The sequence below is a fragment of the Rhagoletis zephyria genome, unplaced genomic scaffold, assembly GCF_001687245.7.
Source record: "Rhagoletis zephyria isolate East Lansing unplaced genomic scaffold, Rhagoletis_zephyria_1.1 Rzeph_scaffold_00008, whole genome shotgun sequence".
NCBI lineage: Eukaryota > Metazoa > Arthropoda > Insecta > Diptera > Tephritidae > Rhagoletis > Rhagoletis zephyria.
This window is the reverse complement of record NW_016157092.1, coordinates 575,567-589,352: the sequence shown is the minus strand read 5'-3', so window position 1 is coordinate 589,352 and position 13,786 is coordinate 575,567. Positions and strand designations below refer to the sequence as shown.

Sequence of the window (13,786 nt, the reverse complement as noted above, 5' to 3'; positions counted from 1 at the left end):
AAATAAATTTTTCAAAATGAAAGCATAAAAATATGAGTATCATTTATTAAATATATATATATATATATATAAGACATAGTTGGTTTAATCAAAATGTAAGATAAGTTATTTAGTGCGAAGTAAGACAGAGAAAGAGAGATAAAGACTGATATAGAGCATCAAGTGATAGGTGTTTAAACAAGAAGCAAGAGAAGGAAGAAAAAACAGTGAGAACAGCTACTGATAATAAGTGCGAAAAAGTGGAGAAAAAAGAGCAGAAAGGAATCGTTGTTTCCAAACAGAGCATGGAGAAGATTAATTTTTCCTTTTGTGTTTTTATAGTTGCTAAAATTATTAAAGCTTAACAGCTACCACTTGACCCGAGAGAGTGAGCGATAGCGAGAAGATTGTAATTTTGAATAGTGCAGCTCGATGAAAACTTGAAGGAATCAATATGCAAGAAAAACTAAGAAAAAAAGTGTAAAGAAAGACGGAAAGTTTAAGAAGGCGAAAAGTAGAGGCGAAAAGCTGAAAATGCAGTGAAGCGTTCGCTACAAATAGGAAAAACTCAGAACTCTCTACATCCTTAGTTATATGTAGCTGAATAAAATTAATACATAGATTTTTTTTTGCAAATCCTTTAGTTATAGAAATGTGAGTTCAGACGAAACGGGTGCTTATCTGGCGGTAGCGGATTTTCAATAACAGATTATGAAAAATGTAAAGTGTATAAAAAAAAAATCTAAAAAGTGACCGCCGCAGCTCTTTCCCCTTGAAGAAATTGTTATTTTCTGTACGAGTATACATAATTATGTTAGATACGTGGTTGCTATTTCTGACAGGAGTTCTATGTTTTTGTGTGCTTTCTTCAAAGATTTTGTGGAAAACAAAGTGTTGCGATAATTTTAAATACATGTGCCAATGCTACTTGCAAATGTAGTTTTTTAAGCATCAGTGATTTTACTAAAAACGTTTTATATGAATGTATTTTAAATCCTAAATTTTTGGAAACCTTTAGTCTTTTATATACGGTAATTCCGTATTATAGGTAACAAAGAGGTAGTTATGGCCTTCTATTTGGCTCCCCAGCACATAGAACTAAACCAATGGACTTGGCAATTTGTTTAAATGTATTCTTAACATTGTGGGCCTTGCAAATATCAACAGCTAAGTTGGCCCAACAAAATTTTTTATATGAAGGGGTTAAAATCAAAAGGATCTAAGTAAATCTGAAATTTGTTTGAGATAATTAAGGTTAAAGTGGATTACTTATAGTAAATGCTGGGTAAATGCATTTGAAATGATTATTGCCTAAATGAATGCAGGTTAATTAACTAATTCAAAGAATGTTTACTCTTTGTCACCAAATAAACACTATATTTAACTATACAAATATGGGTAAAATTTATATTTAAAAAAAAATGTCACTTAGAACCTTATGATTCTAACCCCTTCATATGTAAGTTCGCTATATCATGCTACACGTGCAAAAAGAGCATCATTGGAAAGTTAACAAATGAAATATTTTTTGACATGCCTTTGCCTTTCATTTTAAAAATTGCAACCTATATTCTCAAAATATTTTAGACTATGTCATATTCGGTAACAGGATTGATTTTTTTTTTACATTTTTCGCGTGATGGTGTTTCAAAGTGTTTAGGTTTATGCATTTTTCAAGTAACTCTAAAAACCAAAAATGTCAAAAGTTGTCTCTATTGCGTTCAGATGCAAATGAATTCCTCAAAGAAAATATTAATTGCAGGAGGTCTAGAAAAGCGATTCTTTTCCACTACATATATGTATGTACATACATATATTTATTGAGTGACTTATATGATTTTAGCTCTTTAAATTTTCAGTTGGTAGCAAGAAAAGGGAAAATCTCCATATCTCCGCATTCAAAAGTTGTAAAAATTTAAAAGATAAGAGGCAATTTAGGAGTTGCATTTTCTAGGCTCCATTAATCTTGTTTATCTGTAAATATAAAAACGCTACCCCACTGAGTATTTAATAAATTTTGTACCTACTATGTGCTTTATTTTCAACCTGCGTTGTTTGCCCACTGTAATGTTGTTGTTGGCCAGTGGTGCGCACCAACATACATTCGTGGAGAAGCTCTGCCAAACACCCAGCAAATTGTGGGAAGTGCCCATTTTCTTTTCTTTTTTATAAGCTTTTATTTAACTTGTTTAATTATATTGTCGTTATTGAATACTTCTCTCAGAAAATCAGCCGATGAATGCAATTTTCACGGTTTCATCTATCGACGCTATTAATAAAATGAATCCACCTTTCATGTACATGACTGGTCGAGGCTTTGATCGAATGTTTCAGATTGTTTACTAATCACCCTGCAAAACTCGAAATCCGCAAAACAAACCTTTGCCTTACGAAAATGTTTTACGTAACGATTTTAAGTCCATTTATTCAAACAACTGCGGTAAACATGGGGATTTTATTAGGGATCATTAGTTGGACAAATCCATTTAATGAAAATTTCCATGGCACATGTAAATAAAAATATCACAACACATAACTAAGTAATAAATAGCTACTCGCGAAAAGTATGAGTGCGTTTTATTTGCAGCTGAACTTTAATTTTTTCCCCGTTTACATTTCGCAGTTTTACTGAGTTGTGTACCACTTTATATTTGTTTTTAGAAAAAATGGAAGAAGCAACAAAGTCTAAACGGTAAAAGGTATAGTTGTTATTTCCGAGATCATAAGATTTCTTTTCTAGGCTTCAGCAGGCATCGAACCCGCATCATCGATATGCAAAAACAGCAACGCTAACCGCTCATCTTAGCATGCACCGTAAACTCTCGTTGCTTATCCATTTCGTGTATTGTGTTTTTTTTGTTTCATTGGCTATTTTATTTCTTACAAAAAATATACTGAGTTTGTTGTTTCGTGATTTATTTTATGAGTTCTCTTACCATAATTAAATCTTGCACAGGTTCTTCTTTGATTGTCGCTGTTGCCAAAGCCGCTGTCACTGAAGCTGTTGTTGCAACCGTTTCTTTTAACGCGTCAATGATGAATGATTTTTGTACCGCTGTGGTTGTTGTTGAATTATGTAATTTATATATTTTTTCTATTCGACTTTAGCGCAGTCTTTCACACTTCAATTTTCACTAGCACAGTGGATACTGACGACGAGTCGTTTTTTAAGGAACTGTTCCAGTTAAGTTTTAATAACTTTTTTATCTTTAATTATTTGGTTTTGTTTGTTTCTGTTTGAACGTTATTTCCTTGGTTTATTATAGATACTTTTGTGTATGTGGTACTTGTTTTTTTTTTTTTGAGCTTCAGTTTCTTAGCTGATGTTTTTGTTGAATATTCTTTTAGTGATATTAGCGCGGTTTGTGATTTTTACTACACTTTGAATGTCGAGCTGTAGTCGCGTTTTGTGGTATGCAAAGGACTTCTTAAGGAATCGGATGGCAGGGTTCGACAAGGTTTTTGATTTGTTCAATGTGTGGTGAGTTCAGAGTAATGATTGTGGTTAATGATTTCAATAAATTTGCAATTTTCTTCTCACAAATTGTTGCTTTACAATATTTGAGTTTTGTTGTTTAATAATTTTTTATTTTCAATATGATGGTACTTAAACGCTATATATGCAAGTTAATCTCACTTTTGAGTAATTCGCTAAGATAATACTACAAAGTTTGTGCTACACGATTTTTTGTTTTATTTTAACTACAAATTTGTCAAGATGAAATTCGCTAAAAAGAGTTTTTCTGTTTTGGATTTTGGATTAATATTTAATGTTTGGAATTAGCTTCCTTATTCACTGATTCAATGATAATAAGCGAAATACTCTAAAAGTACTTAATCGTTTGTTAAAATCCTGTATGAGCTTTGCTTTCAAGGTAAAAGTTTGAAACGCTTCAGATTAAATGATATTTTCCAATGATTGTTTCCTGTATTTGCTTACAAGAAATTGTAGATTGTCACAAGTGTGTGATTGAAAAGACACAGCGAGCGTTTGATTCACGTGTAGATACCACAAATAGTTGATTACAGCTAGAAATATATATGTATAGATATATGTATACGATGTGATATTTAGTGAAAGATTGTCAATACGTTGTGCAGAAGTTTATCTTTTGATTTGTTATGTTTTTTTTTTAATACATGAACCTATGAGTTAAATCACGTCAAAGATACGCTACAAATAGTAAATATATTTATTAAAGAGTTATAGTTAGTAAGTTGGTTAAGTTTGAATGTATGTAAGCTATTTAGTATCGAAATACGTTTAATTTGATTATTTAGTCATACAAAGAGTAATAAAATGTAAAGTGTGTGTGCTTTTTATTTTTTTTTATAGCACATAGAGGTCTAAGAAATATTTGTTTGCACAAATGTGGGGCTTGGATTGTCAAGTTAAGTTCAAGATTAAGATTGATTGAGAATAAGATTTTCACTTTTCTTTTTCCTAAATAGATCACACAGCGCCTTGTAGTTGAGATTGTAGATCGCAGAATTTGTATAGTTCAAAGATTCGGGCTTTTGTAGAATTTGTAAAGGTTGTATCGATTGTAAGGTTGTAGAGCACACTAGTTGTTGCTGGATTTTTAGAGTGCTCGCTACTTGTAAAATTTGAAAATAGCAAATATAATGTACTACTTCAGTTAATTCTTTTAAATATTTTCTACTCCCATAAATACGTCTGCCATACAAATACTATTGAAAGTATGTATTTATGTGTGTATATTTGCTAACGTTCGCTGATTGTCAAAACGCTTACTTTCTTGTCAGTTTGGTGCGTCGTTGATTGTTGCACCAAAGCTGAATCGGGTCTTAAAAATATTGAATCTTAGTCTGCCTAATTGGGTGTCACAGAGAACACTCTCGTGCACTGCTTACCACTTAATTAAATATATTTCAATTATTTTGTTTAATTACTTTGTATTTCTGCTTTTACTTTTTATTAGTTTGGAAATATTTCACAAAAAGGATACATTCGGGAGTGATGAGATTTTTCCCTTTTCAATTTATGCACATTTATGATTGACTAATGGTTTGGTTTTCTTTGCTTTCGCGCATATAAATATGTCTCGGAATTGACTTTGATTACAATGCTACTTTTGTGTGGGTTTTGATATTTGCTTTTTTGTTACGTAAACAACCTTTTTACAATACTTTTTCTACTGATTGCACTTTTCACTTCACAATTCCTTACTTTTTTCCTACACTGTTGCCTTTCGTTTAATACTAAAATTGTCCTAACACTGATATGTAATAATAAAATTATTTGTTTGGATTCTTCTGGCTTTCTATATTTTATTTTATTTGGTTTTTGTATTTTGCTTTTTTAAGTGTAAAATCAAATATTCAACAACCTCTGGATTCCTTTAAAATTAATTTGTTCTCAAAATTACTTTATAAAATTATTTTGGCTGCTATTTATAACTTTGCTCTTCTAGAATTTGGCTAGTTTCCATTCACTTGCTGTGCATTCTGTTATTGTTCTGCAACACTTCCTGCTGTTTTATATGCGCTGCCCTAATTTTTCTTTATTCTATCCCTAATGGCCGTCAAATTTGTATAAATAGTTTTGCTGTTTAAAGCTTTTTATTTAATGATTTCTTGTAAATTTGTGGCGAGTTTTCAGTGAAAACTCGTTTTTACTTAGATTCCTTTATGTGCTCTTCGTGATAAAGGTTCTTTTTTTTAATTAATATTTTGATTTTTAGATGTTTTGAAATGTGTAAATTTCGTACCTGCGGGTGAAAACTTAGCTAATATTTTTTCCAAGTATGTAAGAATTCTGCGCTCAAAGTAAAAGCAAAAACCTTGGCTTAACGTATTTTTTTTATTTCTATTTCAAAATAGCAACAATTTGATGTCGCACACGTTCGAATGCTTTGTTGTTTGTTTTCGAATTGGTTAATGAAAATTTTTAGTGCTTGTGTCAGCGATTTATTTGGATTGGGAAAATAGTTTTGGTTTGATATAGGACAAGATACCACCGAGGTTTTATTAATTTGATATTTGCTGTTGCTGAAATAAATTATATAAAAATATTACAAAATATACATAGATACATATTGACAGGTTTGTAGAAAAAGTTTTGCAAATTAAACTAAATCAGAAATGACAAATGCAAAATTCGTAAATAAATTAAAATCTTGTACTTTTACAAAAAGTTTCAAATGGATGTCCCATTTGCACAATGTAATTTGGTAGGAGAAAGTTGTCTTTTTATAGCAGAAAATCACCACGTTTCACCACCATATTTTTCAAATATTTACTGAGTGTTATTAAAACCCATTTCCCCAGCAACAATTAAAACTATTTTGAATCATTCTAGATCTAAAATAAGCAAATAATTTATATTTTACTTACATATCCGAAAAGGAATTGAGTATTAGTAAAGTAAATTTCAGTAGAATATTTATGAATATGAAAATCACTTCCAGCATATAAAAAACAGGTTATTCAGCGACTTTGAAGCACTCAATGGGCATCAAATAACCAACTACTTAAATTGGTCACCAGTACCAAGGAAAAACACTTGTGCAGAATTTCCACTAGTCGTGAAGTGGAAAATAATTCATTCTACTCGCAAAATATCGTGCGTAGATAGGCTTAACGGTTATTAAGACATAGTAACTACAACACCTTGTGAACTCCCTAATAGTTCTTTTGTCGTAAGGGTGTCATAATCCAAACAATTCACATATCGTCGTTTAAAGTAGAAAACCGCGTATCAACGAAATGCAAAACCGCGTATAAAGAATGCAAACATATTTCAGGACGAATGCATTATTATTATTATTATTATTATTATTATACATAATCGGCTTTCTGGCTGGTATATTTCAGGACGAATGGATAAGGATTGAGCCAAGAGCTTGTGTGACCAATTACAATTCCATGTCTTAGTAAAAATATCATGGCGGTTAAAAATAGCTTAAATATTATAAGAAAATGTTTTTTGTTTCATTTTTACCACTTTTTAAACTGTAAAGTTCAAAGCCGTTTTCCTCCAGTTTTTGATTTTTATACCCGAGCGATCATGGCACAAGGGTTCGCATAACGGTTTCTTCTAACAGCCTAAATGAATCGAGATAGATATAGAAATATATACACCAAAATTCTCAGAATGAAGAGCGAAATCGGCTAAGGCATGCCTGACTGTCGGGCCGTCTTTCCGTGTACCCGGTAACTTGAGCAAAAATTTGGATATCTGAATGAAATAAAAGTTGCCCTTTATCCATTGGTAATGAAAATGCGCTAAATCGAACGTTAACCACGCCTACCTCCAATATGACGGTATTTTCGAAAAGTGTAAAAACTACGATATTTCCGCAAATCTTGGATCCAAATTGCCGAATATAGGTATGTGAAGTAGTATTTTGGCATAAAATAAGACCATTATGAAATTTTTGGAAAATGGCCACCGCACCCACCTACTTATGAAGGAATGCTGCATATCAGTAGCGGCTTCACCAACTTCCACCAAACTCAGTACGAACATTGGTTAGAGTCTCACTAAGGTAAACTTGTTGAACATTTTTGAAATTGCAAAACAAACCCGCCCACCTCCCATCGGAAATGGGACGACTACATGTCGATGGTCGTCTGCAATAACGACACAACTCAAAAGTTCATATATTTCAGTAGAGCCAGTTAAAGATTTTGTGTTTCGTACTTTTGCAATAATATGTCTTGGAACGAAAATATTCCGGATTCCAGTCATTCTGTAAGGGAAATTTGTAAGCTTTCAAATTATAATTTTTTCTAAAGATTTAGTTGCAAGTAGTTAGATTTTAGACTGCAAAGGTACGAAATAAGTAACAACTTGTAATTAGTTAAACGAAAAAAAATCCATTTGTATTGCTGAACAACGGCACAAAACGAAAAGTGTCGTTAGTTTACATAAATGCATGACTAACCTATCGAGAGTTTTTGACTTATGCCAATATTCACGATAAATGTGAGACCACTGTTCACTAGTAAGGGTTGACTACTTCGGTTTTGTGACAAATGGCAAAACTGCGATTGTGTCGGATTGGTAACAACTAAGCCTATGTCGATTTGCCACTGAAAAATGTGGTTATTTATAAACCTAATCCGCTATATAACTCAAAAACATGGAATTTCGAGTTGTGCCGTTATGGCAGAGGACCATCGATATGACGCCATGGGAGTAGTTAACTGTGATAAATTTTAAAATGAGTGTCGCTTGTTCCATAATTTGATGGTATACCATGTAGCTTTGAGTCCTAATATTAAGAAATATGTTTAAAAAATTATCACATCTGACACTATTTTAAGCAGGTATTTAAGTACAAAAAAAAAGTTGGGTTAAGCCACTTTTTCTCTCCGGCCTCATATGTGCATCTCGAAAATCGTCCTATCAATTTCTATCAAACTCGGTAAAGTTATTGCCCTTGGTACAAAAACGAAATATGTATGTTGGACATTTTACAAATCGGAATTAAATTACCCCCACTTCCCACATAAAAGGAATATCGATAAATACGAAAACTTGTATATTTCTATAGCTAAGGGCGCTATTTTACTCAGAGTTAATATTTAACGCAATCTCTTAACAAGAAATACGATTATTATAGATTTTTGAAAAATGGGCGTGGAACTGCCCACTTACATACATAAGTTTATCTCGGTAAGGGATTTATCGATTTCTACCAAACTCGATATTTATACTTCCTTACTTGTGTGGATCATGACCCCCTACAGCAGAGGAATATTGTAATGACATGGGTATTAATTAATGCTCAACTTTCCCATACAGTTTAAGTCATTTAGTGTCCCGTGGAAATTCGGTATTAAATTTTTTTTAGTTACCAGAAACTAAAGGTACAATTACAAAAAAAAAAAACAAGCAGTAAATAACACTCTTAAAACAATAGTGTGCGTTATTAAAATAGTAAGTGTAGTATGTATAATAAACAGATATGTTAGTGGATGAAAAACAATGTAGTTTACCAACTGAATGCTTTGTTTTCTTGTTAATGTGTTTTTGAATTAGACACAGAGTGTTACGGAAGAAACCGAAGTGATTTAGGCTGCAGCAGCAATTAATTTTTCAAAACTTATTGCTATTCTTTTCGCAATTATTCGTTATTCTTTGTATTTATAATTTCTCGCAATTGTTCTATTGGCTTTTTTCGTCTCTTATTTTTGTGCTTTTTTCACGATATGCACACGCACTCGCACTGAAATACTGAAGATATTATTAAATTTTAGACTAATTTCTTGGCAAACAAAAAATCTGTTGTTATAGTTCTTAAGCGTCGTAATTATTACGGAATGAATGCGCGCGTAAGAAATACAATAATTATTTGGAGCCACGCACAACCTCCACTCCTCTTCATTGCCGTGAAATTATATACATACATATGTATATATTTTTCATATTTAAGCTACATACAATATGTATGTATATAGATGTATACATATGCATGTTTTTTGAAGCCTAATTTTTAATGGCGTGTAGAGAAGCGGAGACCGAAGCTAAGCCCAAAACTCTAGCTCGTGTTCCAAAAACACGTTAGGCCATAAGAAAATACAATGAAAGCAGTTTGATAAAATCGTCTTATTTTTTGGACTGGATTTTTGGATTTTCTCGGCTTTGAAATCCTTCTTGATTTTAATTTGCGTTTTTTGCCATCTGATGTTGATATTAAATGTTTTTTTTTAGTTTTTTTTTTTTAGCTTCGCTTTCTTGCTTGCAGATTCGCTTGGCGCGGTTTTCGTTTCGCACGCACGAAATTAGTTAACATGTTTTACCGGTTTTATTTGCTTGACTAACACACTGATAACTTTTGGCAGCTACTGCCGTTTTTGTGACTGCTGCTTATACCTCTAGAGTCTAGAGAGCTTACTTCTCTTGTGTTTAACTTAGAAATTTCGTGCGCACCTTTGTTTTTTGCACTGAATTTGTTTGCCACTGTAAGAAGTTTTCAGTAATTTTTTATTATTTGTCGCTTGCTTCTGGTTTATTTTTTGAAGGGTATTTGTTATAAATGCTACACTTGTATAACGAGTGTCGAAATATTGTTAATGATTCTCTGCCAGCAGCAAAACCGAAATGAACGAGCCGGTGAAAAGTTAGAAGAAAACGTAGCAGAAGAGTTTTAAGTATAGCATGTACCTAAGGTGAGAAAAGAGCAAGAAAACAAAAAGTGGCTTTAGAATTCGAAAAGGTAGCTATGGAAAAGTAGGCAAGAAGTGAGGAGCATTCTACTCAAGTCAAGCGATTAATTCGTATGAATCGCAGGGTCAGCGGAAGTGTCTGGCTTAAAGTGAGAAACACGTGTAAATCTCGAAAGCCCCTGTTTCCCTTCTTTTTTCCAAATTCGCTAAGCTACGCTTGTGATACGCAGGCGACCCCAGCAGAATTCCACGCTACATATTACATACACATTTATCAAAGGGTATAAATACACAGGTAAAGCAAAAGGAATCGCTATGTTGTGTGTAGTACGGTTTGAAGGAAAACGAGCTCGAAATCCATTTTGGCCACAATGCCCACGATTTCTCCAAATCATGCTGGCGCGGCTAATCAGACTTTGCCTTTGTATTGATAATGACGGCACAGTTTCCCAACTTGTTTTGGGGTGCTTTCCTTGATTTCTTGACTTTTTAATTCTATTTTGTATGCGCACATTTCATGCATTTTCCGACTGCGCTGCTGATGTTTTCCCAATCATTTATTATTTTTATGCTCTTATTGTAATTTTTTCTCGGCCGACCGTACTTGCCGCTTAACGACTGACTTTCTGGCCGTACTGGCTGTCTTTTGATAACATTTTACTTGCTGCATTTTTCTTGTGTGTATATTCCTTTTCAGGTCTTTTCAATTTACTTTTCGCTTTACCTTAAATACTTGTGGTTGTGTTTACTTGTTGGCCTGCATAAAAATGCGTGTAATTCCAAGAATAAACGTTTACTTGTTCAATGCTTTTTTCTTATTCCATCTCTTGGCAACATTTTTTTCTCTTATTCCCATTTTGAATTGTTTTATTGTATGTTGCCATTAAATACATTCTTTCTTTCAATATTTCTGCACTCTTTCGTTATTTAGCGCTCGAGTATTTTCGAGGTTTTGATATTTTTCCTTCACCTCTACTTTATTTACACTCTCGTTGTGTGATTTTGTTTAAGTCTTTCAACTTCTTAATTTATAATTTCGTTTGCGCTCTGCTCGTACGCTCACTCATATGCTCGTTAAGTGCTGGTTCTTTCTCGGCTTGCAAAGAAAACGTGTTTTTGCCGGTTGATGGCCCGCTGTTTTTTTTTAGCTCGCTGACTAGTCATTTCGTCGCTCATTTTGTTGGCCATAATGAAATTTTTATTGGCCCCTTGTGCGCTTCTGCTTCGACCATACTTCTCGCACACTTGTCCGCCTAAGTCGTTCGAGTCGCCTCACCTGCGTTGGTGAATTCATTACACAACTACTACGTTCTGTTTTGGCCAGTTTGAAGGCTGTTATTGCCGATGAACCTGGGCTCCATTTAGGCTGAGTTTTTGCGCTTCTTTCAGTTTTATTTCCTCATATATTTACTGCTTTACCGCACTCACATTTTTTTACTAGCGCACATTCTTTAGCCACTATTGTACTCGTTGTTGTTACTTGAGCACGGCTTAAAAGCAGCACACAAGTATTTTCTTAAAGAATCAATGAACCTTTGCTGGTGCTGCCACCCTGCCAACTCTGTTGTTCAGATTACTTAGCGAATGGTCGGTATGAAGTATGAAACGCTCTTTATAATACCATCCATTTTTTTGCATGCTTCTTACGCGAAAATAAATTTCATGATTTTTTTATTTTTTTTATATTAAGTAACAGCCGGGTTTTTCATGGAATATGCTTTTTCATAAATTTACATAAATAAAATGAACAAAAGGAGGCCAATTCAAAAGACGTTTTGGATTCTTCGGACCTGTTTGGAGGCCATGACCCATTGGTAGAATATATTTGAATTATCAACTGATACTTTTACTTGACTTAATATCTGCCTTACTTTTACAAAACTAATAGTGAGTCATACAAGAGTAGAAAGATTAGCATTCAATTGGTTAGTAAAATAGATAGTTAGTAAGTTAGTAGAAATACGAGTGTTCTCTAGATTAGAAATAAAGATCAGCTAAAACGTGAAATACGCACAGCGCTGACCAGAAAGGAAGTCAGTGTAGAAATTATTTACCAAAAATTAATAAGTGAAAAATTCAAAAACTTTCGGCACAACATTACACTTATTGGCATATGTTTTTGCGGATTGTTCAGCAAGCGCCATAAAATAAATATTTTCCACCTTTTATTGCACAATAACACTAACTTTTGAAATATTACAGACTGAAGAAACTTCAGAAAGTTTTTGTTGACAATATTCTGATCTTCTTGCTTCTTTCTCACCTAAAGAACTTTTCGAAGCTGGATTTCGGATTTACGAATTTATTGGATTTGATTGAGACTGGAAAACCAATTCAACGGAAATGGAAAATATTTTGCAATTTTCTGCTGATATCTGGTAGCTGATTGTGATCGTCGACGTTGTCTTTGCCGTAGTAGAATTCACTAGTAGGTAAAGTTTGCTATCTCGAGAGTCGAGTCCGCGTGTTTCGGTGCTACGGTGTTGCTACTATTGCGGCCGTGTTCGATTTGAACGCAACTTTGATTTGGATATTGAAATTTTGTGTGCGTTCCGCGGAGTCTTCTTCTCCTCTGGAGCTTCTCGTTGGCTTTTGTCGTCGTGTGCTGACGTTCGACTGCTGACGCTTGACTGTGGCTTCGACTTTGACGCTGACTTCGACTGAGGCTTCGAAGTCTATATTCAGAACGGCAGTGACGGCACGACGGTGACGTTTGAGCGGGGGTGAAAGCCTTAATGTTGTTAAATACTGAGACACTGTTGCTGCTGCTGTGGCTGCCCTTAGCGAGTGTGGATTTTGTTTTTGCTGTTGTTTATATTTTCGCCGCTGCAGCTGCTGCTATTTAGATATTTTCGTATTAAATTTTTGTTTTTGCGATAGCGATTCTCGTTATGCTTGTTTCAGATGTTTTGTTTATTTTTGTTGTATTTGATTTTTGTTGTAATTATTTAATAGAGCGACGGCGGACAGAATTGGAACGGGTTAAAGCAAAGACTGTACGAAGACTGAAGTAAGAACGACTGGCATTCTAAGGTAATATACCAATTTTTTATTCGGAGTTCGGATTCTGAATCTGTGGAATTCGTCGCTTGGTTCGTACGGCGTACTTTCGTGCATTCTACAAATGCGAACAGTGAACAACCACCACCAACGAGCGCACAACCGAGCTATGGATATCCGTCCGCTTGCTGCCAACCAGCCTGTTTCATTCGATAACTACTCTCTTCAGGCCACCTTTATGCGTGAGACTGTATACGTGAGGGACAAGTGTGCGCGCGTATGTTTGGCCTCCAGTCCGTTCTTCATCATCGTCATCATCAACAAGCATTTTGGCGAAGGCGACGTGCACGCCACCAAATACGGCTTGATGGCAAAGCTATCCCATGCTTGTTGCTCGTGTTCCTCCGGCCATCCGTTTCTCACTTTGTCCATCTACCTTTACCCTAAACACTTGCTTGCTAGCTCCATTTGGACGCTCGTTCGTGCACCTTCCGGTTTTAACGATGTCGATGATGACGAACGGCTTCTGCTCGGTTACGTGTTATCATATGTTTTGCTGTTGCCTATTGTTGCTCTTCTGTCGGTGGTTGATGTTGGTGTTCTAAGTGTTCTTCTCTTCTCTACAAGTCCTAAAGTAACCGAAGAGCGGGCTTCTCTTACTTTACTAATT

General features: G+C 34.3%; 1 protein-coding gene across 1 annotated transcript in view; it reads right to left on the bottom strand.

Moving 5' to 3' along the window:
- The window catches only part of heph (polypyrimidine tract-binding protein 1 heph), a 422,821-nt gene extending 409,515 nt beyond the window's left edge, over positions 1-13,306 (bottom strand). The window contains exons 1-2 of the mRNA XM_017609147.1: positions 12,380-13,306; positions 2,916-4,008 (exon numbers count right to left, since the gene is read on the bottom strand). Coding sequence (XP_017464636.1) covers positions 2,916-2,918 — 3 coding nt within the window. The 5' untranslated portion in view covers positions 2,919-4,008; positions 12,380-13,306. The remainder of the gene's footprint in view (positions 1-2,915; positions 4,009-12,379) is intronic.
- Positions 13,307-13,786: the final 480 nt, after the last annotated feature.